This window comes from Onychomys torridus, chromosome 1 (assembly GCF_903995425.1).
Source record: "Onychomys torridus chromosome 1, mOncTor1.1, whole genome shotgun sequence".
Classification (NCBI taxonomy): Eukaryota; Metazoa; Chordata; class Mammalia; order Rodentia; family Cricetidae; genus Onychomys; species Onychomys torridus.
Genome location: NC_050443.1, coordinates 172,091,708 through 172,119,688, shown reverse-complemented (window position 1 = coordinate 172,119,688; position 27,981 = coordinate 172,091,708). Strand labels below are relative to the sequence as shown.

The following is a 27,981-nucleotide window of genomic DNA, read 5'->3' as shown; positions in this document are numbered from 1 at the left end:
TATCCCTCTTGGAATCTTAAGAAAGATTTCTTTGTGGCCAAGACTTAGGCTCAGTCCTTTCGTCAGAGGCTGGCTGTGGACAGGGGGCTTTGCTCTGTGCTCTTGGCCTTGTAGGTGAAGAGAGGACATTTAGCAATTCTGTCCTCCTAGGTTTGAAGGACACACCAACTCAGGAGGACTGGCTGGTGAGTGTGCTTCCAGAAGGATCCAGGGTTGGTGTAGACCCACTCATCATTCCCACAGGTGAGTGACTTAGTCCCTTCCAGCCCACTAGACTTCTCTGCATCCTCGTTTGCTATTTGGATATGGGGCATTTGAGGCTCAATATGACTTGACATCACAATGAAGGCTCAGCTGAAAGACATTTCTGGGACAGAGGCAGGGGAGGCCATGGTACATGCCCGGCACCGGGGAATGCCTTCCAGAAGGGCCTGGACAAGGTTCTGCTCTTCGCCTTAGAGGAAATAGGTGTTTGTTTCATGGCTGACCATATGTTTTTCTTCAGATTACTGGAAGAAGATGGCCAAGGTACTTCGAAGTGCTGGTCACCACCTCGTACCTGTGAAAGAGAACCTTGTGGACAAAATCTGGACAGATCGGCCAGAACGCCCCTGCAAGCCCCTCCTCACACTGGGCCTTGATTATACAGGTCAGAGCCATACCTGTGACCCTGAGACCTCTGGCTTGCCAACCCGTCTTGTCAAAGGTCATATTAAAGACCCTGTCATGGAGTTGGCCGACCACATAGTATGTAGCCTTGTCTCCAGTACAGGCCTTTGACATGGCCACGGGATTGTGCCTCACCTGGTGGCGAGGGCCATTTGACAGGGCTGTGGCTTTACTGCCGACCACTTCTGCACCTGCTTGTCACTTGCTTTGGCTTAGTGTGTTTTTACAGTGCTCCTCTGGGCGTCTTTGTGGGACTTGGTGGAAAGGCTGAAGCTTTTTCGTGGCTGCTAACTGCCACTCTTGTGGGCCTGGTACTGGGAGCAGCATCTGGTGACGCTAGCTTCATTCCCTCCATGTTGGCATTTGTAGGGTTGCCTTGTGGCCTCACTGTACCTTATGCTGTAGAAACTTTGGTGTGATTGCCTCCTCGGCCTGAGACAGTGAGTGAGCTGCACATTCTGTGAACCTTTTGGAGGAGGAGAATTGTGGATTAATGAAGACAGTGAAGGGCAGAGAGAGAAGACTGGAGATAGGACTGTGGGGCAGGGAGCCTTGCAGTAGAAACAGGGAGGGTGGGGACATCTGGAATGTAGGCAGATTGCCAGAGGGGTCCTGGGAATAAAGTATCGCAGCTGAGACACCGGGCCAAGTTTTAAACAGCATTCCTGGGCTGATCTTCAAAGCAGCCCTTGGTTGTGGGCAGCCCCAGGCTTGCTTTCCAGTGAGACACCCTCATTGGATGTGATTTATTGGGGAGGATGGGTACAGCGAGTGGTCCATGGTCAAGCTTAATATTTTCCATCAGCATGGTTGAAATGGTCTTTCAACTGAAACAGTTCTCTGACCTATTACTGTAGGAGAAGAGCTCTCAGGTAGGCTGCCCAAGTTTCTGTTTTGCAAACAGTTGCTTGCTTGCTGTGGGTAGGGCACTTCTAGGTGTACCACACAGGTGTGTCTGTGCTGTTCATAGGTAGCTAGCGATAAGCTAAGTTACAGATGCTACCCTGGTGAGATGACTTCCTCTGGTACCATGTTGCATTCTGGGGAGTAGCAGGGAGGCCCTGGCTGTGCCTGACAGAGCAAGTGTCATTTGGAAGTGATATTCACAGTGAGTCAGGCTGCAGGGGACTCTTTGGTCTTAGCACCAAGTCTCAGGGCCCAAGAAATGTAAAGTGTGTTTCACAGGTGAGATCTCTGCCAAAGAGATTCATATGTATTCCTATAGCTCAGTCAGTTTACTCAGTTACACCCGCGTTTAAACAGTAGTGCACTTAATTTCTGATCTAACTGTATGCATTGCCTTGTAGTTTCTAAGTTCAAAGAGGGCAGGGACTGGTTTTTTTCTGAGCCATAAGTGCACTGAGCAGCAGGACCTGTGCGTGGTAGGTGCCTTTACCTGGCAAGTCTGGATGCTTCACAGTGGGACATTGTACTGGTGTCACGGCAGTCAAGGGACTTTGCAGAGACATTCCTCATCTGTGGGGATTGAATCCTGGCTGCCTGCTCTGCTGGAGCCAAAAGCACATTTGTTTCTTGCAGGCATCTCCTGGAAGGAGAAGGTTGCAGACCTTCGGTTGAAAATGGCTGAGAGGAGCATCGTGTGGTTTGTGGTCACCGCCCTAGATGAAATTGCATGTGAGTGTTCTGGTTTCAGTGCTTGGGCGTTACCTGAGCTCTTCCTTGGGCCTCTGGGAATCTTTGTGTTCGGGCTATTCAGCATTCTCAATGGTGAGGGAATTTGTAACAGACAGTGTCTCCAATGAGAGCGCCGATGCCAGTGAGCACACAGGAGAGAGCACCATGATGAGCTGGGCAGGGGATTGTGACGTGCCAGAGCAGTACACAGCCAGGGGCTCACGATGAAGCAGTGGGTGATGCCTGCCTCTGCCCATCTCTTAGGATTGTGGCTTCTCTGAGGAAGAATATTTCTCTTAACGTTTTTGTGTCGTTTCTTTATGCTTACGTAGCTTTCTAATATATTCATAGGAAGAACCTTCTAGTAAAATTTTTACCTCAGAAAACTTAAGAACTGAAAATTCTCAAGACTCCCTTCCCTTACTCTTCAGACCTCCCGCTACTCCTGTCCACACGGAGTTGTTCAGGATCTGTAATCTTCAGAATCTGTCTGAAATGCTCCCTCCTGCCTCGTTCTGACTGGATTTGATGCAGTGAAGCTTGGAAGAGGCTGCTGTGTCATATTTCCTCACTGGAGGAAGAAAGTCCTACATCCATCCTGCCCCTTCAGTCTCTCAGTCTGTGTCAGATGTCAGTGATTGCTGGGTAATTAAGCCCAGTGTCAGAGGAAACACACACACACACACACACACACACACACACACACACACACACACACAGTTTCTCCCTTGAATGTAAGAAAAATGTATTATGGAAACTTGCAAGGTGCAGAAGAAGTAGAAGAAAACCAGAATCACTCACAATCCTGTTACCTAGTGACAACCATTGTTGATGTTTCTGTGTGTCTGTCATTCAGCCTGCTGTTCTAAATGTGTCAGTCTGCTAGGAGCGAATATAAACGTAATTTTAAGCATTAAAAATTCCATAAAATGGTTATACAACAGTCTGCCTAACAGTTTCCATATGGAAGACCTTTGGGCTATTTCCAGTTTCTCTGTAATTTATTATGATACTTCCATCAAGATCGTTTTTTTTTTTAATCTTAGTTTTTGATCATTTTGGTCTTTGTATTTTTGGTTAACTTTTAGGGATAGTCTTGTGAGTTTAAGGGTAAATGTGTGGTAGGACTTTCAACCTATGCATCTTAACACACCTCAGCAGCTCTGGGTACCTTCATTAAAAATGAGCTGGTAAGCGTGATGTGGTGGTGCACTTGGGAGGTAGAGGCAAGTGAATCTCTGTGAGTTTAAGGCCAGCCTGGTCTACATAGCATGTTTCAGGCTAGCCAGAGCTACACAAAGAGACCTTCTCTCCAAAAAAGTTTAAAAAAGGAGTCCAGTATGAGAGGTTAAAAAAATGTTACTTTTCTGCTCTGGTTTTAGAAATGATTATTTTAAAATAGAGGCAGCAACTTTCTATACTCAAGCCTTTTTGCTCTTGTCTTTCTGAGAGCATGCTGTAGAGCTGGCAGCCAGGACCAGAGCTTACTGTGTGCTTGTCCATCAGGCTTCTCAAATATGCTGTGACCTCATCAGACTCTGGCCCCTGACTCGAGGCAGGTCCTCCACCCAGCCTAGCAACAGCTCTCTGGCTGAGCCGCAGGCTCGTGAGTCAGCTTTTCTTCCACCTCGGTCACAAGCTCTGCCTCCGTAGTGTCCTCTGCTCAGTGGAGGTCCTGTGTGCCCCCCCTCCTCACCCCCCAACCCCGTTTCAGTTTTTCTGTCCTTGGGATAGAGAGAATGCTTGTATCCTCCTTATGTTTTTGGGGTGCCAGAGAGCTGAGCTTGGCAGGTCCCAGCAACTGGGTTAGCTATTTCAACTCTTTTTTAAAACTATGGACCGCTTCACGAATTTGTGTGTCATGCTTGGGCAGGGCCATGCTAATCTTCTTTGTTTTGTCCAATTTTAGTCTGTGTGCAGCCAAAGCGAGCACATTATTTCAACTCTTAGGGGACACTGCTCATGTTTTTTGAAACTGCTTCTTCCTCTGGCTTGCAATATGGCCAACTAGGAAACAGTTCTGGTGCCATCAGGTGGCAGACACAGCAGTTGCAGCTCAGCCGTGGAACCTTGTGTAAGGAAGGTCCTTTGCCTTTTTGAGAGATGTGGTGGGATCCTTTGAGAGGAGCTGAATTCTAAGCAGAAACTCTCCCCTCCCCCAAAAGCTACCTGTTAAGCTTTACCTGGGAGCCAGACAGCTGACAGAAACCATCTTTAAGAAAATGCTTTCCTTTTTAGGGCTGTTCAATCTCCGAGGGTCAGATGTGGAGCACAATCCAGTATTTTTCTCCTATGCGATCGTAGGACTAGAGACCATCATGTAAGTGTTCACTCCCACCTAAACTTCCTCCCCACAGCTCCTTGCTAGTCTTTACCCCACAGTTATGGTAGTACCATTCCGTTCTCCGGAACTTCCCCCTTCATCCTTGCCTTAACAGGTGTTTATTTTTATCCTGCCTTCCCGCTAAACCTCCAAAAGTCTTGAAATCTACAGAAGTATTTATAGTAACAGGAGACTGAGAAATAAGTAGATGAGTCCAATGGAACAAAGCCAGTATGAGGTTCTTCAGGTTCCTGTTGCAGTCTTGTCCTGGCCACATTTGATCTCAGGTTTCCTGGAAGGCAGTGCAGAGGGGGCCACACAGGCTCAGCTGCATAGTTCTCGACCCCAGTCATTTTAAAGGTCAGCAATGATGCGGACACCCCCCCCATGCTTCCACCCCCCACTCGTACTTTGCTCTGTTGACTTGTCAGTTTTATCAGTCAGAACACTGCTTATAGGCTTCCTGTCATTGTTTTGCTACTGTGTGGGGTTCCAGTTCTTTTCTCTTGTGATAAAACACTGACCAAAAATTACTTAGGGAAGGAGAGGACTTAAAGAACTTACACTTCTATGCCACAGCCCATCACTGAGGGGAATCAGGGCAGGACCTCAAGCAGAAGCTTGAGGCAGGCTCTTGCTAGCTGGCATTCTTATACTGCACAAGACCACCTGCCCAGGGAATGGTGCCACCCACAGTGGGCTGGGCCCTCTTGTATCCATTGAAAACCAAGATAGCCTCAGAGACTTGCCCACCGCCAGTTTTTCTGGACAGTCCCTCTGAGCCAGTTGCCTTGAAGTTGATTTTGGATGTTGGATGATTGGGGCCATGGTGTCACTGGAGACCTTTCAGGGGGTCTTGGCTGGTCAAACCGTATTAGCCTGGAAGCAATCCACAGATTCTCATCTTCTGTGGAAACAAACGCAGAACCTCTTTTCCAAAGCAACATATCCTTAGACATAGATTTTGAAATCAAGATATTTTTAAAATATACACACTGATTTAGCTCAGTGAAATGTCTTTCTGCAGTTAAAAATCCCAAAGACAATATAATCTAGACTCTCTGTGTAACATCCATCTTTACATGGCTTATTTTTTATTACCTTTACTGTCTCTTTAAAGACCTTGTTTTTTAAAACTATTTCTTTATATAACTGCCTACATTCATTTTCTTCTCTCTTCCAAGCCTACGTACATTTTTACACACAAAGTCTTATTCCATCTGAATCTGTCTTACTGCGAATCTGTTGCTTTAAACTGCAGTGGTCAGTACTGAAGCAGCAGCCTTGGCTGCTTACTCCGCCCATCTCAGCTTTTCAACATGGTGGAGATAATTCACCGCCAGCTTTGGGGGCCACGCTGCCCGCTGATTCTGGGAGGCAGTGGGTCTATGCTTCTATCAAAGCAGACTGTCGCCCAGAACCACCACCGCCCCCCTCTTTTTATTAGCAAAAGCTATATCCACCACACACCATGTTGACGGCTTGCAGAAACTTCTGTGTAACTTGGCAGGAATCCGCCATTCTGTAGCTCGAGCCTCAAACTTGCTACAGCCAGGGAACACATCATTGTACATAGGCCTGCCATGAACAACATGAACTAGGAAGGTGCTCTTAGCTACATTTATAATCTCTTTTTAAGCTCTCTCAGATTTCAGGTGGAAACTCTTACCACCACGTGTGGGAGCCATTTATAGCTGAAGTTTTCCTGTGTCCCGCCTGGCCCATGGTCAGGACAAATCTCTCTCACCCGCCAGTCCCGCAGCCTCTCAGACCCAAGTAAACACACAGAGGCTTATGTTAATTACAAACTGTATTGCCACTAGCTCAAGCTTATTACTGACTATTGCTTACACTTAAATTAACCCATAATTCTTATTTATGTTTAGCCATGTGGCTTGGTACCTTTTCTCAGCTTCTTCTGTGTCTGGCTGGCGACTCCTGACTCAGCCTTCCTCTTCCCAGAATTCTTGTCTGCTTGTCCCACCTATACTTCCTGCCTGGCTACTGGCCAATCAGCCTTTTGTTTATCAACCAATCAGAGCAACACACATTCATAGCATACAGAGCGACATCACCCATCACAGAGAGGTGTTGGTGGACAGGGCTACAGACAGCTGGACAGATGTGATGGGGTGTGGCTGAGGTTTCAGATGTAAATGGAAGTGGGGGTGGAGAGAAGGGACATCAAAGACAACGGCCAGTTGCTGGCCTGGAGAATGGGTCAGATGATGACAGTGTTTACAGGAACAGGAAATACAGTTGGGAGGGCAGGGCTGAGGCAGGCCGTGGGGAAAGAGGAAGACCTGTTTGATTTTGAGTGCCAGAAGATGTGAACCTTGTGTATGTTCACCTCCTCACGTACCCCCTTGTGTGACCCACTCCTGTCCCTGGCAGGCTCTTCATTGACGGGGATCGCATCGATGCGCCTGGTGTGAAACAGCACCTGCTCCTTGACTTGGGCCTGGAGGCAGAATATAAAATCCAGGTGCTTCCTTACAAGTCCATCCTGAGTGAGCTCAAGACGCTGTGTTCTGACCTCTCCCCAAGGGAGAAAGTGTGGGTCAGTGACAAAGCCAGCTATGCTGTGAGCGAGGCCATCCCCAAGGTGAGTGGCCTCACTCTGGCCCCTTTGCTGTTCTGATGTTGTACACAGCTGGAGCAGAGGCATGGGCTCTGGGCTGTGGTCTCCGGGTAAGCCCAGTGCTGGAGTGGAGTATCTGAGACTCTTTAAACTGTGTAGGTCCATGTCTTCCAGGGTATGGCATGGAGGATGATCTTAGGTGGCACACATTAGTACTTAGGCTTAGTTAAATATGTTTGACAGCAGTTACTGTTACTGAGGGAAAGCCCTAAGTAATGTGTGAAATGGTGCTAGTGTCAAATTCTTCCAGATGAAGTACAGAACGAGTAAGGTGTACCAGGGTGAAGGCAGCACAGGAACCTAAATGTTGGGATACACTTCCTAGCACACACCTCATCTCTTTCCCCAGGTTTTAGATACAGAAATTCAAGGCCCAGAGAGGCTAGGGAGTGGAAGGTTTGTCTAAAGATCACATGGTCGTGACAGTTTTGCCCTTCACTGAGTCCTTGTTGGGCCAGGCTATGCAGCCAACCACTGATGTTTCACATTAGTTAGAACCTGGGGCAGGGCTAGAACCCACACCCCTTCAGCTGGTTTTCTGCAGTCAGGCCCTGGGCTCTTGGCAAGCTCAGCAGTGGACTCCTGGCTAGGGCCCAGATCGAGCTCATCAGCATTGCTGCCACTGTGCCGCCGTGTCTCTGTCTGGCCACTCAGTTACTCAGAGCTGAGCGTCCTTGACCCCAGCAGGTTGCTGAGGGCCTTCCTAGTCACCTACTCACACAGGCCTGGGTTCTCCTTCAGCTGCCGCGGTGAGGCAGCCGTGAGAGTGACCACAGTGACAGAGGCAGAGAGGAGGGTCCTTGTGCAGGTTGCTGTGTGTCACTCCAGCAAGAGAGCTGTTGGGGTTAGCTCGGAGAGGACAGTGAACTCGCCACAGCCACGAGGCTTGGCAAGCAATCCTCGGCTGTGAGAGGTGGGCATCAACAGAGTGAGAGTAGAGGAAGATGCCCCATTTGATGTACTGAACTTATTTGGGGTGAGCTCAAGCTGTGTGAGCATGCTCAGGCCATCAGTAGAAGTGGGAGGACTCCAGGCTCAGGGACAGCTGCCGGGTTCTGAATGGGAGCTCTTCAAATCCTTTGCCTCCAAGTGCGTTTTCCTGGCTGCTGAGTAAATCCTGCTTCTCATCTTCCTGTGCCTTGCCCCAGGATCATCGCTGCTGTACGCCTTACACTCCCATCTGCATTGCCAAAGCCGTGAAGAACTCAGCTGAGTCGGAAGGCATGAGGCGGGCTCACGTGAGTCGAGTGGGGGGTGGGTCAGAAGGGCCTGCTCTCCCCTTATCTTGTGGCTGGCACAAGTCCTGAAACTCATTGAGCCTAGGTCCTTCTGGTCTTCCAGAGTTAGTGGGAGATGAAATAAACTATTTTGTTGGGCATGCAGGCCTGGAACCCTAGCTGTTGGGAAGCTGTGGCAGGTGGATGTGAATTTGAGGTCAGGATCAGGTATATGGTGGAACCTGTCTCAAAAAACAAAAACAATAAAATTGGATGTGTTAAATTCTTATGAACTGTAACACAGAATACAATGAAGGAGGCTGAAGAGATGGCTTAGTGGCTGAGCGCTTGACTGCTCTTTTGATTTGATATGATTCCTAGGACCTGACCTGTGTGCCATCTCATAACTCAGTATTACCAGTCCCTGGGAATCCGACACCCTCCTTTCAACTCTGTGGGCACTAGGCACACATGGTGAATAGCCATACATGCAGACAAAACACCCATAAATGTTATACACACACACTCACACTCACACATACACACACAGATGCACACAGGGGTATTGATGATGATAGTGTGGAGGGTGGTGAGGCTGTGATGTAATGGCACACATGCACATGTACATGGAGGTATTGATGGTGGTAGTGTGGAGGGTGGTAAGGCTGTGGTGTGGTGGTATTGTGTTCCCCAAAATATTGTGCACCTTAATAAACGTATCTGGGGTCAGGGCACAGAACAGCCACTAGATACAGAGGCTAGAAAATGGTGTCACTCACGCCTTTAATCCTAGCATTACAGAGGCAGAAATCCCTCTGGATCTCTGTGAGTTCAAGGCCACATTGGAAACAGTCAGGCACGGTGACACATGCCTTTAATCCCAAGAAGTGATGGCAGAAAGCAGAAAGGTATATAAGGCGTGAGGACCAGGAACTAGAAGCTTTTAGCTGGTAAAGCTTTCAGGCTTTTGAGCAGCAGTTCAGCTGAGATTCATTCTGGATGAGGACCGAGAGGCTTCCAGTCTGAGGAAACAGGATCAGCTGAGGTATTGGCAAAGTGAGGTAGCTGTGGCTTGTTCTGCTTCTCTGATCTTCCAGCGTTCACCCCAATAACTGGCCTTAGGTTTGATTTTTTTTTTTCTTTTTCTTTTTGGTTATAAAGGTTTTGTTTTTGTTTTTGTTTTTAAAGATTTATTTATTATTATTATGTATACAGAAGAGGGAGCCAGATCTTATTACAGATGGTTGTGAGCCACCATGTGGTTGCTGGGAATTGAACTCAGGACCTCTGGAAGAGCAGCCAGTGCTCTTAACCACCAAACCATCTCTCCAGCCCCTGTGTTTGATTTTATTAATAAGAACTTTTAAGATTCCTGCTACACTGTGGTGTAATGAGTAAGTTAAGACAGGTGAGGCACAGATCTGAGATTGGCAGAGGCTGACCCTAGCCTGTCGTTCCTGGCCCGGGTAGGGTGGAATTCACTGGTTAGAGGCGCTGCCTGTGTGTTCAGGTCAGGCCACTCCTGCCTGCCTCAGTTGATGAGTAGCTGGGCAGCCCTTTTCCTCTCCCAGTAATGGGAAGTGCTACAGGAGGCTTCCAGGAGCGTATCCACAGAGTGAAAGTCTGAGTGCTGTTGGGTTCTTTGGCTCTGGGGTGCAGTGCTGGGAGGGTGGCCATGGGACTGGGCTCTGAGTCTGGTCATCTGACTCTCTGTTGTTTGCACAGATTAAGGATGCCGTTGCTCTCTGTGAACTCTTCAACTGGCTGGAGAAAGAGGTTGGTTCTTACCTTTGTTGGGCACGTGGCTGTAGAACACTCTAAGATATCAACAGACCTTAATACAACCGTGGCCTCCCGGGGGCTCTTATGGCCTAAGGCTTTGGTTGGTTTTGTTTTGTTTGGCACTGTACGCTGTAACTTCGTGCACAGTGATACTGGTAAATTCTGTGGGAAAGAAAGAAATTCCATTACTGTGGCTCCTTTATGGTAGAGAGTAGAATTTCACTGGAAGGAAAAGTGGCCCTTCCTGATATAGGCAGGCCAGCTAGCTACACTGGGAGTAAGCTCTCTTGGTGTGTTCGTTTGGAACTTCAAGCCATGAAACTTTTTATATTAAATTGACCTTGGCCATTCACTTCTTGCCCAGCCATACCTGGAGCTGACATCGGTTGGTTTCTTTGTGCTGCTATTAAAACAGCGCCACTCTGCATTAATAACTAGGAACAACTAGACTTGGGAAAGGGGTTATGCTAGTTTCTTCTAGTAGGATCGTTTCTTCCTCCGTACTTCAAGCTGTCCATCTTTGCAAATTCTTTTTGTTTTTCTTGTAGTATGCAGATAGGTTTTCGTGTTTGGTTTGTTTTAGTCTTAGGATCATGCCGTGCGAGCGTTGTGCACGTACTTCGCTGTCCTAAGAAGAAATCCAGGTGGTGATCACATTGCATCCAGGGGCCAGGTTGTTTTACCTACGTATGCTTCCTGTTTTTGACTGTTAGGACCTATTTTTATTCCTCCAGGATAATTGGCTTTAGGATAGTTGTTTATAGGGGATGCTTTTGAAATTTTAAACATAGATGCATTACATTTTGGGAGATTTGGGGATGCAGTGCTGTGACAGAATGGTTCAGGGCAAAGTGAAGTGACTAGAACCCCCTCTCCTTTAGACAGCTTTGTTGAGAGCCCCCACTGTTCCCTCCTTATTAGAGAGGAGACACAATGTGTCCTGATGAGGGGGCCTTTGGGGTGCCAGCATCAAATGTTCACTCTTCACATGGCTGAAGCAGGTGATTCTTTGTGATGATTCATAAGCACTTTCTCTTGTAGGTCCCCAAAGGGGGTGTAACTGAGATCTCAGCTGCTGACAAAGCTGAGGAATTTCGAAGGTAAGTGTTTGTGGAGAAGACCAGAACCCTGTGCTGATTTCTTGGCAGCTGAATGAGCTGGGAGGGCCCTGACACCCACCACAGTGGAACCCTTGAGCGACTCTGCTCTGTCTGTTCCAGGCAACAGGCTGATTTTGTGGACCTGAGCTTCCCAACAATCTCCAGTACGGGACCCAATGGCGCCATCATTCACTACGCGTAAGGCATGCGGACGGACAGAGGAGGAACACAGGCTTGGCTTGCGTTGCTCCGCACAGCAGCCTGAGCAGGGGAGGCAGTTTTCCCAGAGCCTTTGTGCCCACCACTGTGTGTCTGTGGAGACTGAAGTAGGGGAGGGAAGATCCCAGAGGCCTTGTTTCCTGAGTCCTCAAGCCTCTCTCTGTCTTTTAGGAGTTTCCTCTTACTTGTTTTATGTTATTATTGTTAACAGTTTTTGAGATGTATTCTCACTCTATAGCTCAGGCTGATCTGGAACCTACTACATAGCCTAAGCTGGCCTCCACTTCATGGTGATCCTCCTGCCGCAGCCTGAGATGACAGGGATGAGCTCCCACACTTAACCATATTCCCATTCTAAGGCTCAGAAACTGTCTCTATAACCCTTGTATCTTGACTGATTTCTGGAGTTATCTTTCCTGGTGTCAGCAGGCTTCTTGATGTCTATCCTGTATGAGCACCATTGCCAGCATCCAAAAGTGCTCTGCTAACTGGTGGGGTAGCCATTGTGGGTCAAGAGATGCTGGGTAGCAGGGCCATCTCTCCCCGACTCTCGGGGCTTGAAGCCAGCATCCCAGTCTAGGTTTTTTTTTCCTCTTCTTTTCCTTTTTACCATATGATCTGTGAGAGTTCAGGGACCCACAGAGCTGAACCTCCCTGAACTCTGAGGTGAGGGGCATTGTTGTACTTGGGATCTGAGCCCTGCTGGTGATGTAGGAAATGTAGTTAGGTGTGGACATCAGCTTACCCAGCTCAGTGCTCTCTCTGTCTCTCTGTCTCTCTGTCTCTGTCTCTCTGTCTCTCTCTCTGTCTCTCTCTCTCTCTCTCTCTCTCTCTCTCTCTCTCTCTCTCTGTAGGGCCTTTGGCACCTGTCCTCTGTCTTCCAAGTGCAGTAAAGGGAAGGGCATTCGGACTATCTCTGCTACATACAGTTGGCGTACACTTTCTCCTTTTTAAACGATTGCTTTTAGAGCTGTTAGTCTTGGGGCAGTTTTCAAAGCTGTGTGGGAGACAGTCGCAGATGTGTCTACCACTCTCTCATATGAACACTCCTGCTCCAACATGCAGATACCAAAGGGATTTCACTTGGACTCAGATGATGAATTTCATGGTGGAATTTTTTCTGTACGATTAGTGCAGTCAAACTTTCAAAGCCATTTGCTCCTCCTTCAGGCTGTTAGAGGTCAGCTTAGAGGCTGGCCCATGTCTGATTACCTTGTTATTGCTGGAGAGGGATTGGTGCCTGTAGCGTGTCAGCTTAGACTGCTCTTCCCTTTGGACATTTTCCAGCACACTGGTACTGTCTAGAATATGAGATGGGGAAGGTAGGTCACTTTCCACAAAGAACCTCCTGATCTTTGAAGAGTTTCCCCACCCACTATTTTCCCCAGGGGAAGGTAGGGTCTCTTAGCACGGAGATTCTTGGGAGCTTGTCATGGACCTTGGCTGTTTACTTCCCATCCCTGGAACCCACGCTTAGACCCACTGCTTCTTCTGTCAGGGTTTTTATGTTGTCTGTCTGTCTATTGTTTGAGGTAGGGCCTCCCTGTCACTCAGGCTTGTCTTAATTTGTGGTCCTCCTGCCTCAGCCTTCTGAGGATTGCAGCCACACTGGGTCCTGTCGATTGTTCTTTTAGAATCATCTCTCAAACACTTTTGTTCTAGACATGAGCATAATTAATCCTTTTTCTGTTCCACTTCCTTAGTTGGGAAGCTAGGCTGCAGAGTCTTTGAATGGTCTACAGGGCAAGTTTTAAGATAGCCAAGGCTTTACAGAGGTACCCTGCCTTGAAACACCAAAAAAAGAAAAAAAAGAGTAGTTTACAATATTCATCCCCTCTAGATTTGCCAAGTGATTACATTTTTGGAATAACTAATTTTTTAAATTAACTTTGTTAGGCCAGTCCCTGAGACGAATAGGACCCTGTCGCTGGATGAGGTGTACCTCATTGACTCGGGTGCTCAGTACAAGTAAGTAAACCAGGACTGCTGTAGAACTTGAGACTGAGTTCAAGGCCAAAGTCTGAGGAGGCGGATAAGCTGTGCTCTGACTGAGCACGCCCAGCTGCTCACCCATCCCTCGATGGCCACTGATGGATGGTTTCTGTCTTGTTTTCTTTTTTGACCTCTCACTGAAAAAGCCCAGTTGTGGCTGTTCCTATGAAGGATGATGGAACTGTGCAGTCCTTAGCTGTAAATTGGTAAATTGTGAAATAAGAACTGAAGGAAAGCAAAGCCTTGGGAACCTGTGAAGCTTTCTGCTCCATCCCGGAAAGTGGTTTGCCGGCTCCTGTTTGGAGCTGCCTCAGGGCCTGAGGAAGTAAGGGTTAATTTTGAATGTGAGGGTGTGAAATAAGGGCCTGCCCCTCCACTTCTGAATTTGTCTTGCCTCTTTTACAGCTATCCACTTTAGCATTTTTTTTTTTCCTCCTCAGAAGAAAGCTGAACTTCGCTCCCATTTCATTGCTGAGCCCTGACAGGAGCCAGAGTAGATAGTGTGCACAGAAAGGGACCTTCCCCACTGCAGCTGGGGGCCAGTTATATGAACTCAGCCAGTTACTGGGTGACAGCGTCTGGCCTTGGGCTGCGTGGGGATCACTTGGTCATAGCATAAATTCTCCTCTCTTTGGAATGTTGTGGGAAGATCCTGGAAATTATATTTTTGGTGTGATTAATGTGAACTAGTGTATGTTAAGAGAGGCTTCTGGGTAGTTTTAGTGTCTCGGTTCAGTAATCCCTTTGCTCTCCAGCAGCAGGAAATGGATTTTGCCTTTGTTGTTACAAGTACTTGCTACAAGCCTCTGTGTACATGGTCTTTGCCCTCTTCGGCATAACCTGGTGATGGCTGTCTCCTGAAGTAGCCTCACTGTATATACCAAGAATAATGTATGTCACGGCCACCCAGTCCTACTCTTGTCAAGCCAATTTTACATTCACACTTGGCCGTATGTTTTATAACAATTATATTGAGACAGAGTTCACCTACTCTGTCTTAATCAGTTTCTTATGTATATGTAATCAGTTTCTTATGTATATGTAAAGCTGTACAGTCATTGCCACAGTCATTCAGGTGAGTGTCGGTACAGACACACCTTTCAGTTCTCTTGGGTGTGTGTCTAGGACTCTGTCTCAATAAAATTGTTATAAAACATACGGGCTGATGGCTCAGATGGTACCTGCTTAACCTTTCAGGCAAAGTGGTTTCCAAAGTGGGTGTTTCCTGTGCTGTTCCCATAGCACCGTGTTTATACTTCCTCCACGTACCCACCATCTGTTTCATGGTTGAGAAAAGGTTACTTTGACTGGAAAAACTTTTTTTTTCCTACTTTTGAAAGGGACGGAACCACAGATGTGACCCGGACCATGCACTTTGGGACCCCTACAGCCTATGAGAAGGTAATGTGAAACAGAATCTCCAGGCCCTCTCTGCCTTAAAAAGACATTGCTTTTTTCAAAAGGGGTTGCATAAATAAATAAAAATTATAAGTGGGTAGTAAAATGCTCATTTTTGTGGAGTCAGGCTTATTGTTTTTATGAGACCTGTGTAATTAATGATTGGTGGATAAGACATTTGGAGGAAATTGAAAAGCATGCTGTTAAGGTCAAAGCAGCTCAAGTTCAACTTCAAATAGCTTTGGCCTTGTCTTTCGAGGGAGGGGCAGTAAAATGCATGCTCTGTCAGCAGCGCCCCTCTCAGTCTCTCAAGGTCAGCATTTCCCTTGACAGCCCCCGCTTAAGGGACTGTGGAACGATGGGCACTGTTCAGTTTCTGCTTTGACCAGTTAGAAAGGTAGGGAAGAGCTGTGAGGTAGAGCGCTCCCTGCCAGGGGGCTGGACTCTGCTGAGATCTCTGCTGTACTGACTCTGTGGCCTTGAACAAAGTGTTCACTGTCTGTGAATGTGGGCACAGCAGGGGCCGCCTCCTGGCTGGGGCTGGGGCTCAGAGTGCTGTGTCTGTCTGAGGGAATGGGTGTGTGACAAAGTGGCTGCATAGCCTTCTTGGTCTTGGTGCTCTGGCCTTGCCAGCTGCAGCTACCCCTACCTGGGAGGTTTTGGGCCTTGTGTGCAGGATCCGTTTGCTGTGATTAGATAGAGGAGACTCAGGGGTCAGTCCTTCCTGGCCCCCTCTGCAAGCCCCTAGCCTTCCCGGTAGGACTTACCCTGAGGATATAGCATGGTGGTGAGAAGCCCAGGGGCCTAGCTGCCACCTATGAATGGTGGCTGGCATGGTGCTTAAGTGTCTCTGTCATGAAGGTTTTGCAGGGTGTGCTGACTTTGTAAATGTTACCTCATCTCACATCTTCCTGACAGCGTGTCAGAATTCTTCAAGGGAGAGCCGGGCTGGTCATCTGCTGCTTTAAATTTAATTTCAAGATTTTTCTGGCAGCGGGGTGGTGGTGGCGCACACCTTTAATCCCAGCACTTGGGAGGCAGAGCCAGGTAGATCTCTGAGTTCAAGGCCAGCCTGGTTTACAGAGCGAGATCCAGGACAGGTACCAAAACTATACAGAGAAACCCTGTCTTGAAAAGCAAAACAAAAAAGGTTTTTCTGGCAAATTGGTCTGTGGCTGGGCTTTTTGGGTGTTTTTTATTTTTATTTTTATTTTTATTTTTATTTTGTTTGTTTGTTTTTGTTTTTGCTTTTGAAATCACCTTGATGTTCTCTGTAGTATTGCCAGACACTTTAACAGGTGAGGTGTTTTGGAATGCTAGAAGACTGTATGGGGTTAAAATGTCTGTTTTTTTCTTTTTTTGGCAGGAATGCTTCACATATGTCCTCAAAGGCCACATAGCTGTGAGCGCAGCTGTTTTCCCGACAGGAACCAAAGGTAGGTGGTTTGTTCTGTAACATGGCAGGCTCATGGTTCAAACACATCCCAGTTTTGGTAGAAAAAAATGTATCCCCCGTTTTGTTTTGTCAGTCTTAGTCCAGTTCTGGCCCAGCTAGGATATGCAGGGTACTCCATGGAGTGAGTGCCCCCCCTCCCTGTCCCCATCCCCAGAGCCAGGCTTAGGGTGGTTCAGAAGTGGTTGAAACGGGGCACAGAGGCCTCAGGACCGGAGTGGTAGCCTCCCGTCTGTCTTCGGCATGGGGCCAGCACCTCCTCATGGCCCTTGTTGGATTTATGTTACTGCATCCTGACTTGAGATGCATTCTGTCCCGAGTGCTGGTGGAGGGCTGGCTCTGGCCGGTGGGCACTCCTCACCCCCTTGACTTGGTCCTTCCATCGCTCATACCTGCCGGTCTGCGTGTAGTCTGGTGAAACTCATGCTCGGAGTGCTGGAGCCTGAAGCTCCCAGGAAGGAATGTCCGTGTCACCCATTGCAGCCTTAATCTGTGAGAAGTGTCCAACTCCCAGCCTGCTGGTGCAAATGATCCCTGCCTTTCGACTGAGCTGTGACTGGCATCTCAGTATTTTCAGTTGTTAGAAAGTTCTTCCTTGTGCTGAGCTTAAATCTGAACTCTTCAGTAACTTTGGCTTTCTGTTTCACCTTCTTGAAGTCAGACATAATCCACCTAATCTCTAAAGTGCTGCGCGCATATCAAATGCCCCTTTGTCTTTCAGGTCACCTCCTAGACTCCTTTGCCCGCTCAGCTTTGTGGGATTCTGGCCTGGATTACCTGCACGGAACAGGACATGGTGTTGGCTCTTTTTTGAATGTTCACGAGGGCCCTTGTGGCATCAGCTATAAAACATTCTCCGATGAGCCCTTGGAGGCTGGCATGATTGTCACGGATGGTGGGTGTTCCTCATGGACAGGGCATATGGGAGTTGTTTGTTGTTTCTTATGTTTCATTTATTTTAAAGGAAATTGGTAATAGCTCTCCCTTCCTCAGTCATCTTGAAATGACAACAACCTTTTTCAGTTATCAGAGTGATTTGGGGTCATTTTAGAAAGGGTAAGGTCTGGGTAAGAATTTAAAACTATGGTCTTTTATAGGTGTAGACATTTTGTTTGTCTACACTAGACACACTGTAGTCTGCTCTCTTACATTACCCAGGGTTGACAGACCTCAGTGCTGCATCACTGTGTCCTGGGAGACACAGTGTGTGGATGGACAGACCCCCTCTCCCGTCTTTTGGCTGGTGTGCCGCCTCCTGGGCTGCCTCTCACTGAGTTCTTTGTTCTAGAGCCTGGGTATTATGAAGATGGGGCTTTCGGGATCCGCATTGAGAATGTTGTTCTGGTGGTTCCCGTGAAGACCAAGGTGAGTGTTCATGTATTTACTTAAAGATTTCCTTCTCTTATTGTGGGAAGATGAATATTTGTGTCTTTGGAACCAAAATGTGCCATAGTGGGGCCAAAATGGAGCTTCCTTCCCCTCAGATCAGGGGTTTTACCAGAAGCTTCTCTCCTCTGTAAAACCAGAAAGGGACAGAGGCTGTAGCTCAGTGGTGGAGTCCTGGCTAGGCACAAACGAGGTCCTGTGTTCTGTCTACAGCACTGTCAAAAAAAAAAAAAAAAAAAAAAAAACCAAAGAATAATAATAAAAAAAATCGTAGTGAATGGATGAGCCTGAGATTTGGGCTGTGTGGGTAAAGACACCTGCCACTGAGCCTGGAGACGTGACTTTGATCCTGGGACCCACATCACATGGTGGATAATTGTCTTCTTACTCACACAGACACAGAAGTGGAAAAAAGAAAGCTTAGTAAGCAGGACAACATAGGCCACACAGCCAATTGATTTGGATGGTTGATACCAAGTAGACTCTCAAGACCCAAACCAGAGATTCCCCAAGTCCAGACACCCTCCTGGGCTGTCCTCATCTTCTTCACCGTAGCATAAGTAGCTTCATGGAAGTGCCCAGTGGGAGCGCTCAGCACCACCGTTTGTTCCTGGTAACTGAGAGGTGTGCCCACAGTGCCGTGGGAAGTGGTATCAGCTGCGCTTGTGTTCCTTAGTTGAAGATGGTGTCCTGCTGTCTGCTGGTCCGCTCTCACATACACATTTCTCTGAGGGGTGCCGGGCTTGGTGGAGAAAGCTCAACCGTTCACTGTGCTAAAGGGGAGTGTAACCTGCTGTTTCCTCTCTTGTCTTACAGTATAATTTCAACAACCGAGGAAGCCTGACCTTTGAACCTCTAACTTTGGTTCCCATCCAGACCAAAATGATAGATGTGGATTCTCTTACTGATAAAGAGGTAACAGGGAGTCTTGGGGTGAAAGTTTGGAGGAAATGTCAGTAAGAGATGGCTACTACCCCCTGTTCCATTCCCATGCTTCCATTTAGAGTTCAACTTTGTCTGAAGTCCTCTGGGACTATAGCCAGTATGTGCTGGGCTCTTAGCAGAGGTAGTCCTATTCCACAGGCCCTGGGGCCCTAGTGCGCATGGGTAGGCACAGTGGGCCATTGCTTTTCAAGAGAAACAGCTCCACTCTTCCTGCTTGGGTGCACGGAGGCAATGTATCAGCTGCTTTTGTGTCCTCAGGAGCTGACAGAAGCAGCTTTTGGGGAAGGTTTTCTTTGGCTCAGTTTCAGGAGATTTCAGGTCGTCCTATGGGGAGAGATGGAGGAACAGCTAGCTAACACCCTCCATGAGTGAGGGACTGAGGCCAAGTTCGTGACGGCTGGAATGTGTAGCAGAGGTTTTTCATGTCTCAGTGGACCAGGATGCAGTGAGAAAGACGAACCAGGGACCAGTCCATGACCTTTGAAGACCTGCTGTTAGTGACCGACTCCTGCCAGCTAGTAGACCCCACCTCCTAAAGGTTCCATAGCCTCTGAAAGTAACGCCACCTACTGGGGCACAAACAGTCAAAGCAGGAGCTCATGGGCTGCATCTCAGTCCTCCTGAGCAAACATGGATCCATTTGTCTTTCCTACAAAAAGCCAAGTGGATGTGAGGCCTCCGGGCCATGCAGGAAACATTAAGGCAGCAAGAAGCAGAATCTGTCATGAGCCTATAGGTTCATGTAGTTGAGTGAGGTCGTCTCAGTCTGTTATGGCTGTGGTCACCTTGTGTGGCACTGCGGGGTTCACTTACCAAGCTCACAGGGCTAGAGGAATTCTATTAGGTGGTACAGTAAGTCCCCAGTCCCCTAGGCCAGAGAAGGTGGCAGGCCAAGGTACCTGGAGTAATGACTGAGGAACCAGGCAGGTGATCACGGTCAGGGAAGAGACTAGGACCTGGACAGGGCAGGAACAATTAGCCAGCCAGAGACAAAGCAGGTTTTAATCTAGGAAGTTGGAAGCCAGGACACAAGCTCCATGGCGAGGTATGAGTCCCAGCGAAAAGCAGGTGGCTGATGGGAACACTAGGCAGGAAAAGCATGAAGACACTGTCGGAATAGGATGGTTGGCACCTGGAGGGAGCTGATGTCTCCTCCCTGGGCGCCGGTGCACTTGGTGCAGGGTGGATCTTCACTGGGGTCTGAAGAGGAGGGAAACTGAGGGCTCACATGCTCTCCATGGAGGCTGTAGAGTGGGGTTCACCCCGCCAGAAGCCTCTTGTGTGTTTCATTTAACGTATGGGTTGCTGAGGGAGCTTAGCTTAGCTTGCCTGTGTGCCTGGGCACCTCTCTGATTATGGTGCCTATAGTGCAGTCAGCATTTATGTTTACAGAACACTTGAGGGTCCTGGCCATCCTGGTTTGTTCAGATTGTAGATAGGTTTAGAACAGGATGCTCAGCCTCACAGCAGCCTGGTGTCCTATGTCTCTTTAGTGGGAAGGATCCTATCTGCAGTTTAGGAGCCCCTCTCCACCCCACCAGAGTAATGCTGTGGGAGCAAGGGAGCATGAGCACACGATGGCGTGAGAGCCACCTGCTCAGAAGCTTTGTGTCCCACAGGGACCCATGCCTCCTGTAGCCTCCTTTTGCTACACCTCAGGGCCTTAGTAAGGGCTCTCCAAAGCCCAAGGCTTTAGTTTATTTATGACCGGGAAGTAGGTTACGCAGTTGCCCTGACCTCATGTGAATCGGGAGATGTTTGTCCCAGGTAATGTTCCACTTTATTTCGGGAAGTAGTGTGTGAGGACAAGTTATGCAAGGCTGTTTTCTCCAGGAAGAGTTTTACTAGTAAGACACAACCCACTTTGTGAAACTTAACACAGACCACTGGGATCTGCCATGCCCAGTGGCTAATTACATACTTTGCCTGGCCAAATCACCAAAGGATTATTGTGGACAGCTACCCTTTCTTTGGGTCATAAGCAAGTTTCCGTGGATACAGTGTTTGATGTACCGGGCAGAGTACTGTCTCACTACTTTAGCAAAGGCCCCTTTCTTGTATAGCTTTTCATAGGTTAGGATGCCATTTTTTCTGAAGGAATGGTCATATCTCAAAAGAGGTTTGTCCTTTGTTCTTTTAAAATACCTGCTCATTGTACTTTAGTATCAGCCTGCTCTTGACTGTCTCTTTAGGGGTTCTTTGGAGTAGGTCTACCTTTTCTCACCAGATGGCAGCAGAGGACCATAGTCTGATTTGAATTTGGTCATCTGCAGACATCAGGGCCATGGGGATATTGCTCAGTCCCTGTTGAGTCAGTTTACATTATCTTGTCTCTCATCCTTCAACCAAAAGGGCTTTAGGAGTGCCCCTTTGCCCAAGGTTACCACAGCCCCCCCCCCCCCCCCCCCACACACACACACACTACTGAGCTGTTTCCACTGCTGACAGCCTAAAGCTCCATTGGACTTTGCTGCAAACACAGACACACAGTGCTTTGCTAGTTCTGACACCCTCACCAGCATTTCCCTAGCTCGTAGTCGGCTAGTTTGCTTTTATTAGTGGGCATTAGGGCCCTGACCCTGTCAGAGCCTGTTGAGAGCAGTTCCCCATCTGTCTCCTTTGGTTTATGTTCCCATCTTGGTCTCTCGGCAGGCTTTGGTACCTGGTGCAGACTATTCCCAGAGGCCAGCTCCTTTATGGAAACATAGCCTCCCTGAGTAGCATGTTGCTCCGTTGCTACAGCCAGACCAAAGGCAGTGCTAGTCTCGTGGTCCTTGGTCCTGTTAGGCGTATGGTCAAATTTGTGCTATGGACATTGTCCTCACTTTCTTCATCCCCTTTTCCCACCACTCCCAACAGGAGGGGATTTCACTCTTGGTGCCTGTCACAGACCATCTGATAGCAGGTCTGGAGTTATCAGTTCTCAGGCACCAAGTTCTGCTAGCATCTGTTTAATCTTTTTTTTTTTTTTTTTAAAAAAAACCCCTTTGGATATGGTGGCATATCCACAAGGGGCTAAAAGTCAAGTTTGTTTCCAGCCCTGCTTTGAAGAACTATGTCCTTGACCACCAAAGGCTTTGTATCCTTTTGACAACTGCAGACCAGAGCCACCTGAGCTTAGCTGATGCTCATTTATCAGCTTTAGTGGATACAGGACAGGAAGCTGAGGAGTGTCTGGTCTCAGCAGGCATCTTTACAGCTGGCAGAGTTTGTTCAGGTCGATACCCTGAGCTAGTTTGTGTTAGATCTACATGGCCTGGTAAGGAACTTTCAGCTTAGTGACCTGAGCAGTGGATGAGGCTTCCAGGTGTCCTGACAAGGGGAGCCCTGGTTACAAGATGCACTGCACTCAAGGAAGCCTAGTACCTTGGCTTGCTGCCAGGTTATTTTTGGTACCCTCACAGTCATTGCTAGTTCAAGTTGGCACACTACACTCTTCAGGGATCATTTCACCAGAAGCAGTGCAGCCTGTCTGTTCCCAGGGAAGCAGGCAGGAAGTCGAGGAGCAAGAGGACAAGGTTTGGGCGTCTTTCCTCTCAGCTGTGACCTTAGCACCTGGGCCTCTCACTGTTGGCCTGTGTAGCTTTTCAGTTAACACTATGGTGTCCTTTTCTCCCCCTGCAGTGTGACTGGCTCAACAGTTACCACCAGACCTGCAGGGATGTGATTGGGAAGGAACTGCAGATGCAGGGCCGCCAGGAAGCTCTCGAGTGGCTCATCAGAGAGACGGAGCCTGTCTCCAAGCAGCATTGACACCGCCCTGCGCTTGTTTTGTAGGATGCTTCTGGGGAAGGAAGAAACACAGCAGACCCCAACTTCTTTCTCCTTACCTCTTCCTCCGACTCCCCTTTTTACTTTTAGACACTAAGAAGAACTGAAACTCTTCTTACCCACTTTGATATTTTCTTGCAAACAGTCTTTTATGAATTTTTAATTGTTGAGAATGAGCCAAGAATAAAATTGCTATGCCAGAAGGACTTGACAAGGGGAGGCACCCCGTGCCCTCTGGCCAGTGATGGTGAACACTGAGTGCTCCATGATGGGCTCGTTCCAGGTGCTAGTACATCAGTCATGGTCACCTTGATGTTCATGAGACCCTCTTCCGATCAGTGAATAAAAGCATCAAAACTCTGCTTTGTTTTGGCCGTCTCTTCCCCAGGGTTCTGTCTCCCAGTAAGTCAGGCAAGCTGATTTCCATGGCTGCTGGTCAAGAAACACACAACTCCCCAACCACACAAAACACAAGCAAAAGGCCAAGGAGTCAAAATATGCCCAAACTCAGCAAAGGACACTGAAAGTCTGCAGAACGCCATTGAGTTCACTTTGTGTTGGCCAGTGACTCAGGGCATGGGGCCTGCCATGAGGTTACTATACCCAGAGAGACTCCATTAGAGAAAGCAGATTTTCCCTTTCCCAGTGGGTATCAGTTGCAGATAGCTTCCTGGTTAGGGGTGGGAGCCCGTGTCTACTTCTTGGTGCTGAGACTTCATCTGGCTTGAACCTGTGCAGGTCCTGTGCATGCTGCCAGTATCTGAGTTCATATGTGCAACAGACTGATAATTTAAAACAAAATCTAAGTAATATAGGAAAAAATGAGGTCAAACCATTGTTCCATTACCACCAACTTTTACAGTTGCCCACGCCTTTCACTGAGTTCTTTGGTTTTTCACATGGCATCCAGTTGCCATCTTGTCCTTCATTCTGTCTTCAGGACCCCATAAGCATTTCTTGCCAGGTAGGTGTAGTATCTCTTTAAACCTGTGACTGCCTCAATTTCTCCCTTCTCAAGAACAACTGTGCTTGATTCGAGTTTCATGGTTGACTCATTTTTCTTTTAGCATTTAGGATATGTTGGCCTCTTGCCTTCTGGCTTCAAAAGTTTCTCATGAGAATGTACAGATAATCTTAGTGAAGGTTCCTCATAGCTGAGAAGTCACTGATTCCAGGGATCTTTGGAAAAATTTGCTTTGGAAAGTTAATAATGTGTCATAGTGAGTTAATCTTATTGGACTTTATTAACCTTGATTATAAAAATACTATCAGATTTATATCAATGTTTTGTCAAGTTTAAGGATTTTCTAGATAACACTTCTTCAAATGTTCCTTGCACCTCTGTCTTTGGGGATGGATCAGCGTGTCCATCTTTCGATGATGCTGTCGGCTCCTCAGACTTCATCCTTCCCGTTGTCCTGTCTCCTATTTTTTCACTTTCTGCTTGCTGCAGTACGCCTTTGAACCCCACCAGTCAAGTTGCATTGCCCACTATAGTTTTCCGCTCCAGAATGTCTCGGTTCTGTGGTGCTGTTGGCACTTTGTTCAGACACGCTCGTGACTTGCTACACACTTCCCTTTGCTTTCCTAGCATCAGAAGGCATTTAGTTTAAAGGACCTTACAGGTCTGTCATCGGGCATTTTTGTTCAGGTTTTGTTAGTTCGTGTAGTATCTTTCCTTTGAAAGTATCACACTTTCTGTTCTCTTTGTGTGTTCTGTGACCTTTTTGTTGGAAGTTCAGACTCTGTTCCTTGGGACAGTTTTTTTTTTTTTTTTAAATTGCTGATTACTGTTTATCTTTTTTTAGGTCAAGGACCAGCTTAAGATATAAACTTAAATTTGAGTCTGTTTTGAAGGAACCTGAGCTTTTTCCTGGGCATATGAATTTGCTTTCATAATCTGCTTTTGAGACAAATTCATTTCTAATTAAAAAATTTCATACATGCATATAATGTATTTTGATCATATTTGCCCTGTGCTATCCTCTTTAAGTTCTCTCAGATCTCCCCACCCTACCCAGGGTTTTAGTTTTTAGTGGATGATCCCAAAAGGGAAAAAGGAAAACAGAAAAAAATCATTACTGGCTCTTTAAATCTCATAGGAATTACTTTGAAGGAGGAAGTCTTTCAACTCTTCGTGGAGATATGACATAGTTGTCTACCTCTGCACTTTTTTTCAGAAGCAGCAATTACCACCAGAGCACATCTTCACCTAATCCAAGGTCTGTTTTGCTCACTGAAGCTCCTCCAAGCTCTGCAATTTGCTCTAGGAACATCTATATATGTGCAGCTGTCTGCCAGTGAAGAGAGACATTTGTGTATGAGACGGGTGGGGGCAGGTAACTGCTTCAGGGGTGAAGGCTGAACTTGTCCAAAATTAACCTCAACTTGCTGTCAAGCCCTCTGCGAGTTCCCAGCCTTTGGTTGACTTTGTAGTTCCCAGATGGTCACATCAGACGGGTTCTGCCAGTGTGGGTGTCGTGTAGGTGAGCAGACAGAACCACAAGTCCCCTGCTTTGTGACTACCCCACAACTTTCGGGACTAAGCCCTACCTGTAACTTGAATGGCTTTGACAGATGAACAAATGTGAGCGCACTTGCTGTTCCTCAAAGTATGACTGGCAGTGTCCAATATTTTTGCCAATTGGGAGTGGAAAATAAAAGAACTAAATGATGTTACCATTTAGAACCAAGGTGGTATCGTTTTTACTAGAAGAGTGAGCCCAGATTCACAGAGTACCAACAAGCTTGCCAGTATGGTTTGCTTTCTTTTTGAGTTCCTCATTCCAACCTGCCACGTGGTGGGAGCAAGATCTGCTCCTCAGGCCGTTTTGTAGCAGGGTCAGGAAAGTATAGAAATGATACTTGCCGATGAGTAGCAGGATGCAGTTTGATCCCTTGAAGATGTGTTCTTGACTGTCTTTCCCCCGTACTTGATCATATTTCTAATATGTACCATAAAGTGAGACTTAGAGGAAAAATCTCTCCCCAAAGGATAGAATGGATTAGGCATGTTTCTCATCTGTCATCCCTCCGGAAGGCAGGAGGCATCCCCTTAGGACTCTGTCTGTCGTCTCCTGATATCCTGAAAGCTTCCTTATCCATTGAAATGGGAACTGTGAATCACAGTTGATTTCAAGTTTAAACAGACCATAACTCAAGTGTGACGGCAACTGTACCATTCCTTCATCAGGCTGTTCAGCCTGTCGCTTCCCAAGGCAGCCTCAGAGCAATTTGACTTAATTGGCTCCAGCCATGCTGACAGGTGCCAGTGCCTGGAGCTTCTGCCTGGGCTGTACTGTCTTAGCATAAGCCTCTGAGACCTAAACTAGGTGAGACAGTTCCGTAAAGACAGGACCGGATACAGCTCTAATGTGCCAGAGCCCGAGGGAAGATGCGAGAGAAAAACTGCAGAACCAAAGAATTTAAATAAGTGATAGATGTTGATTGGGAAAACAGAATTGATGGGACATGGAACTCCAAGGAACCCTGTCTCGTTTCTGTTTGGCTGCTCTGTTCCCTGGTAAAGTTTTAAGTACATTAGTGAAGATCGAGGAATGGTTCAATGCACGGCTTTGGCAATGAACACCCCAGGGGCTGGCTTCCGGGGTGCTTTTCAATCTCTGGTGCTTCTGTGATACTTGCACATGGGAGACAGCCTGCCCCCACCACCTATGATCTGGTCTAGGAGGTTGCCTGGTATCTAACTGCCAAGCAGCTGCCTTCTGTTTCTCACCACACCAGCTCTGGGTGGTGGTAGTGATTTGGAGGCAGACCCGGGAGTACTGACTGGCCCCGGCCAAAGTGTTGCTTTGGGTTTCTCAGCGGCTAGGAGTTTATACCACCAATGACCTAGAGGCTCAGCATAAAGTATCTCGAATTTCTCAGTGTTCTGAGCACTGCGCTTCTGGGGAGATTAGGAGTGGTTCTGGAGGGCCTCAAGGGAGGAAGTAAGTACGTGGCAATTTTTTTTTTTGTGTGTGTGTGTATGTGTTCGTGTGTGTGTGTGTGTGTGTGTGTGTGTGTGTGTGTGTGTGTGTGTATTATGTGGAGGGTAGAGGTCAATGTCCAGTGTCTTCCTCTATTTTCCACAACAGTCTTGGAGACAGGGTCTCCTTGAGCCTGGAAATCACTGGTTTAGCTAGACTGGTGGCCAGCCAGCCCAAGGGACCTTCTGCCCCTGCTTCCTGGCACAGGGATTACAGGCATGTGCTGTCATGCCTAGCTTTTTATGTGGGTGTTGGAAATGTGAACTCAGGTCCTCATGCAAACTCTTCACTAGTTGAGCTGCCTCCTTTTTCAAGCCCACATGGTGGTCACCAGCTAGTCAGAATACAGATTAAGAAATCCACAGGCAAGTGGGACATGGTTGGGCACACCTTTAATTTCAACATTGGAGAGGCAGAGACAGGCGATATATGAGTTCAAGGCCAGCCTGATCTACAGAGTGAGTTCCAGGACAGCAAGGACTAGGTAGAGAGATTTTGTCTCAAAGCACCAAACAAAACAAAAACAACCTGTAACATGAAATCTAATAGGTCTTTTAATAAAAAAAAACCTGGCGCCAGACATTGGGGTAAATGCTGAAAGATCAGAGAAACAAAAGAACAAGTCACTAGAGAGATTTCTCACCACTCCCGAATCCTCTGACTGGAAGCCCCTGAGTTCTCACCACAAGGGCTCCAGCTGAATAGTGCTCCTCAGTTGAAAAAGCTTCAGCAGAAAAAAGGCTCTAGTTCCTGTCTGTTTATGCTGTATATACCTTTCTCTGCCCAGCAATCACTTCCTTCCTAGTGCTGGGATTAATGGTGTATGCTATTACTGCCTGACTCTGTTTCTCTGCTAGACTGAATCAATCTCAGCTAGTCCAGGGTGGCTTTGAACTCACAAAGATACAGATGGATCTCTGCCTCCCGAGTGCTAGGATTAAAGATGTATGACACCACTCCCTGGCATCTATGTTTAATCTGGTGGCTTGTTCTGTTCTCTGATCTTCAGGCAAATATCTCACCATAACAAACCTTCCACAAAAGTCCCAAAGAAACAAAAAAGAAATTCATAGGATCTAGAGTTAAAAATGCAGATTCCAACTTTTGCCATAGTTTTGAATCTCTTCAAATCACTATAAAAACAGAGAAGCTGGGATAGCAAAACGGAAATGCAGGGATGAGACTTAACAACAAACAGTGACACACAGTCAACGGGACCAGGGCAGCTGTTCTCTCCACTTCCGTGTTGGAGGCAGGTGAAGGAGAGGCCAGGTGCTCAACCAGCCTGGGAACAGTCCAGGAACTCAGTCTCCAAGAGCTGGTTTGAGAGCTGTGATCAAAACAAAGAACATTTGCACATTTTGGTGATGTTTGTGGGTTTTGTGGAAGGAAGGCAGGAGCCAAAGCAGTCAGAATCCTAGCAACTGGCGGGGCAAAGCCCCATAGCAAGAAGAAACTGCT

At 47.5% G+C, this 27,981-nt stretch overlaps 1 protein-coding gene and 1 non-coding gene across 3 annotated transcripts in view; one reads left to right on the top strand and one right to left on the bottom strand.

Annotated features, from left to right (window-relative positions):
• Xpnpep1 (X-prolyl aminopeptidase 1) overlaps window positions 1–22,894 on the top strand; it is a 44,757-nt gene extending 21,863 nt beyond the window's left edge. For both annotated transcript variants that reach the window (XM_036172311.1, XM_036172302.1), the window contains 16 exons: window positions 151–243; window positions 506–649; window positions 2,209–2,304; window positions 4,543–4,624; window positions 7,022–7,232; window positions 8,417–8,506; window positions 10,211–10,261; window positions 11,309–11,367; window positions 11,488–11,565; window positions 13,483–13,554; window positions 14,919–14,979; window positions 16,343–16,412; window positions 17,151–17,324; window positions 17,718–17,794; window positions 18,632–18,730; window positions 22,385–22,894. In XM_036172311.1, the coding sequence (XP_036028204.1) occupies window positions 151–243; window positions 506–649; window positions 2,209–2,304; window positions 4,543–4,624; window positions 7,022–7,232; window positions 8,417–8,506; window positions 10,211–10,261; window positions 11,309–11,367; window positions 11,488–11,565; window positions 13,483–13,554; window positions 14,919–14,979; window positions 16,343–16,412; window positions 17,151–17,324; window positions 17,718–17,794; window positions 18,632–18,730; window positions 22,385–22,513 (1,586 nt within the window). In that variant the 3' untranslated portion in view covers window positions 22,514–22,894. The remainder of the gene's footprint in view (window positions 1–150; window positions 244–505; window positions 650–2,208; window positions 2,305–4,542; window positions 4,625–7,021; window positions 7,233–8,416; window positions 8,507–10,210; window positions 10,262–11,308; window positions 11,368–11,487; window positions 11,566–13,482; window positions 13,555–14,918; window positions 14,980–16,342; window positions 16,413–17,150; window positions 17,325–17,717; window positions 17,795–18,631; window positions 18,731–22,384) is intronic.
• On the bottom strand, window positions 4,133–4,237 carry LOC118576830. Its single transcript, XR_004944038.1, has one exon. It is a non-coding gene; the product is annotated as a U6 spliceosomal RNA (small nuclear RNA).
• Window positions 22,895–27,981: the final 5,087 nt, after the last annotated feature.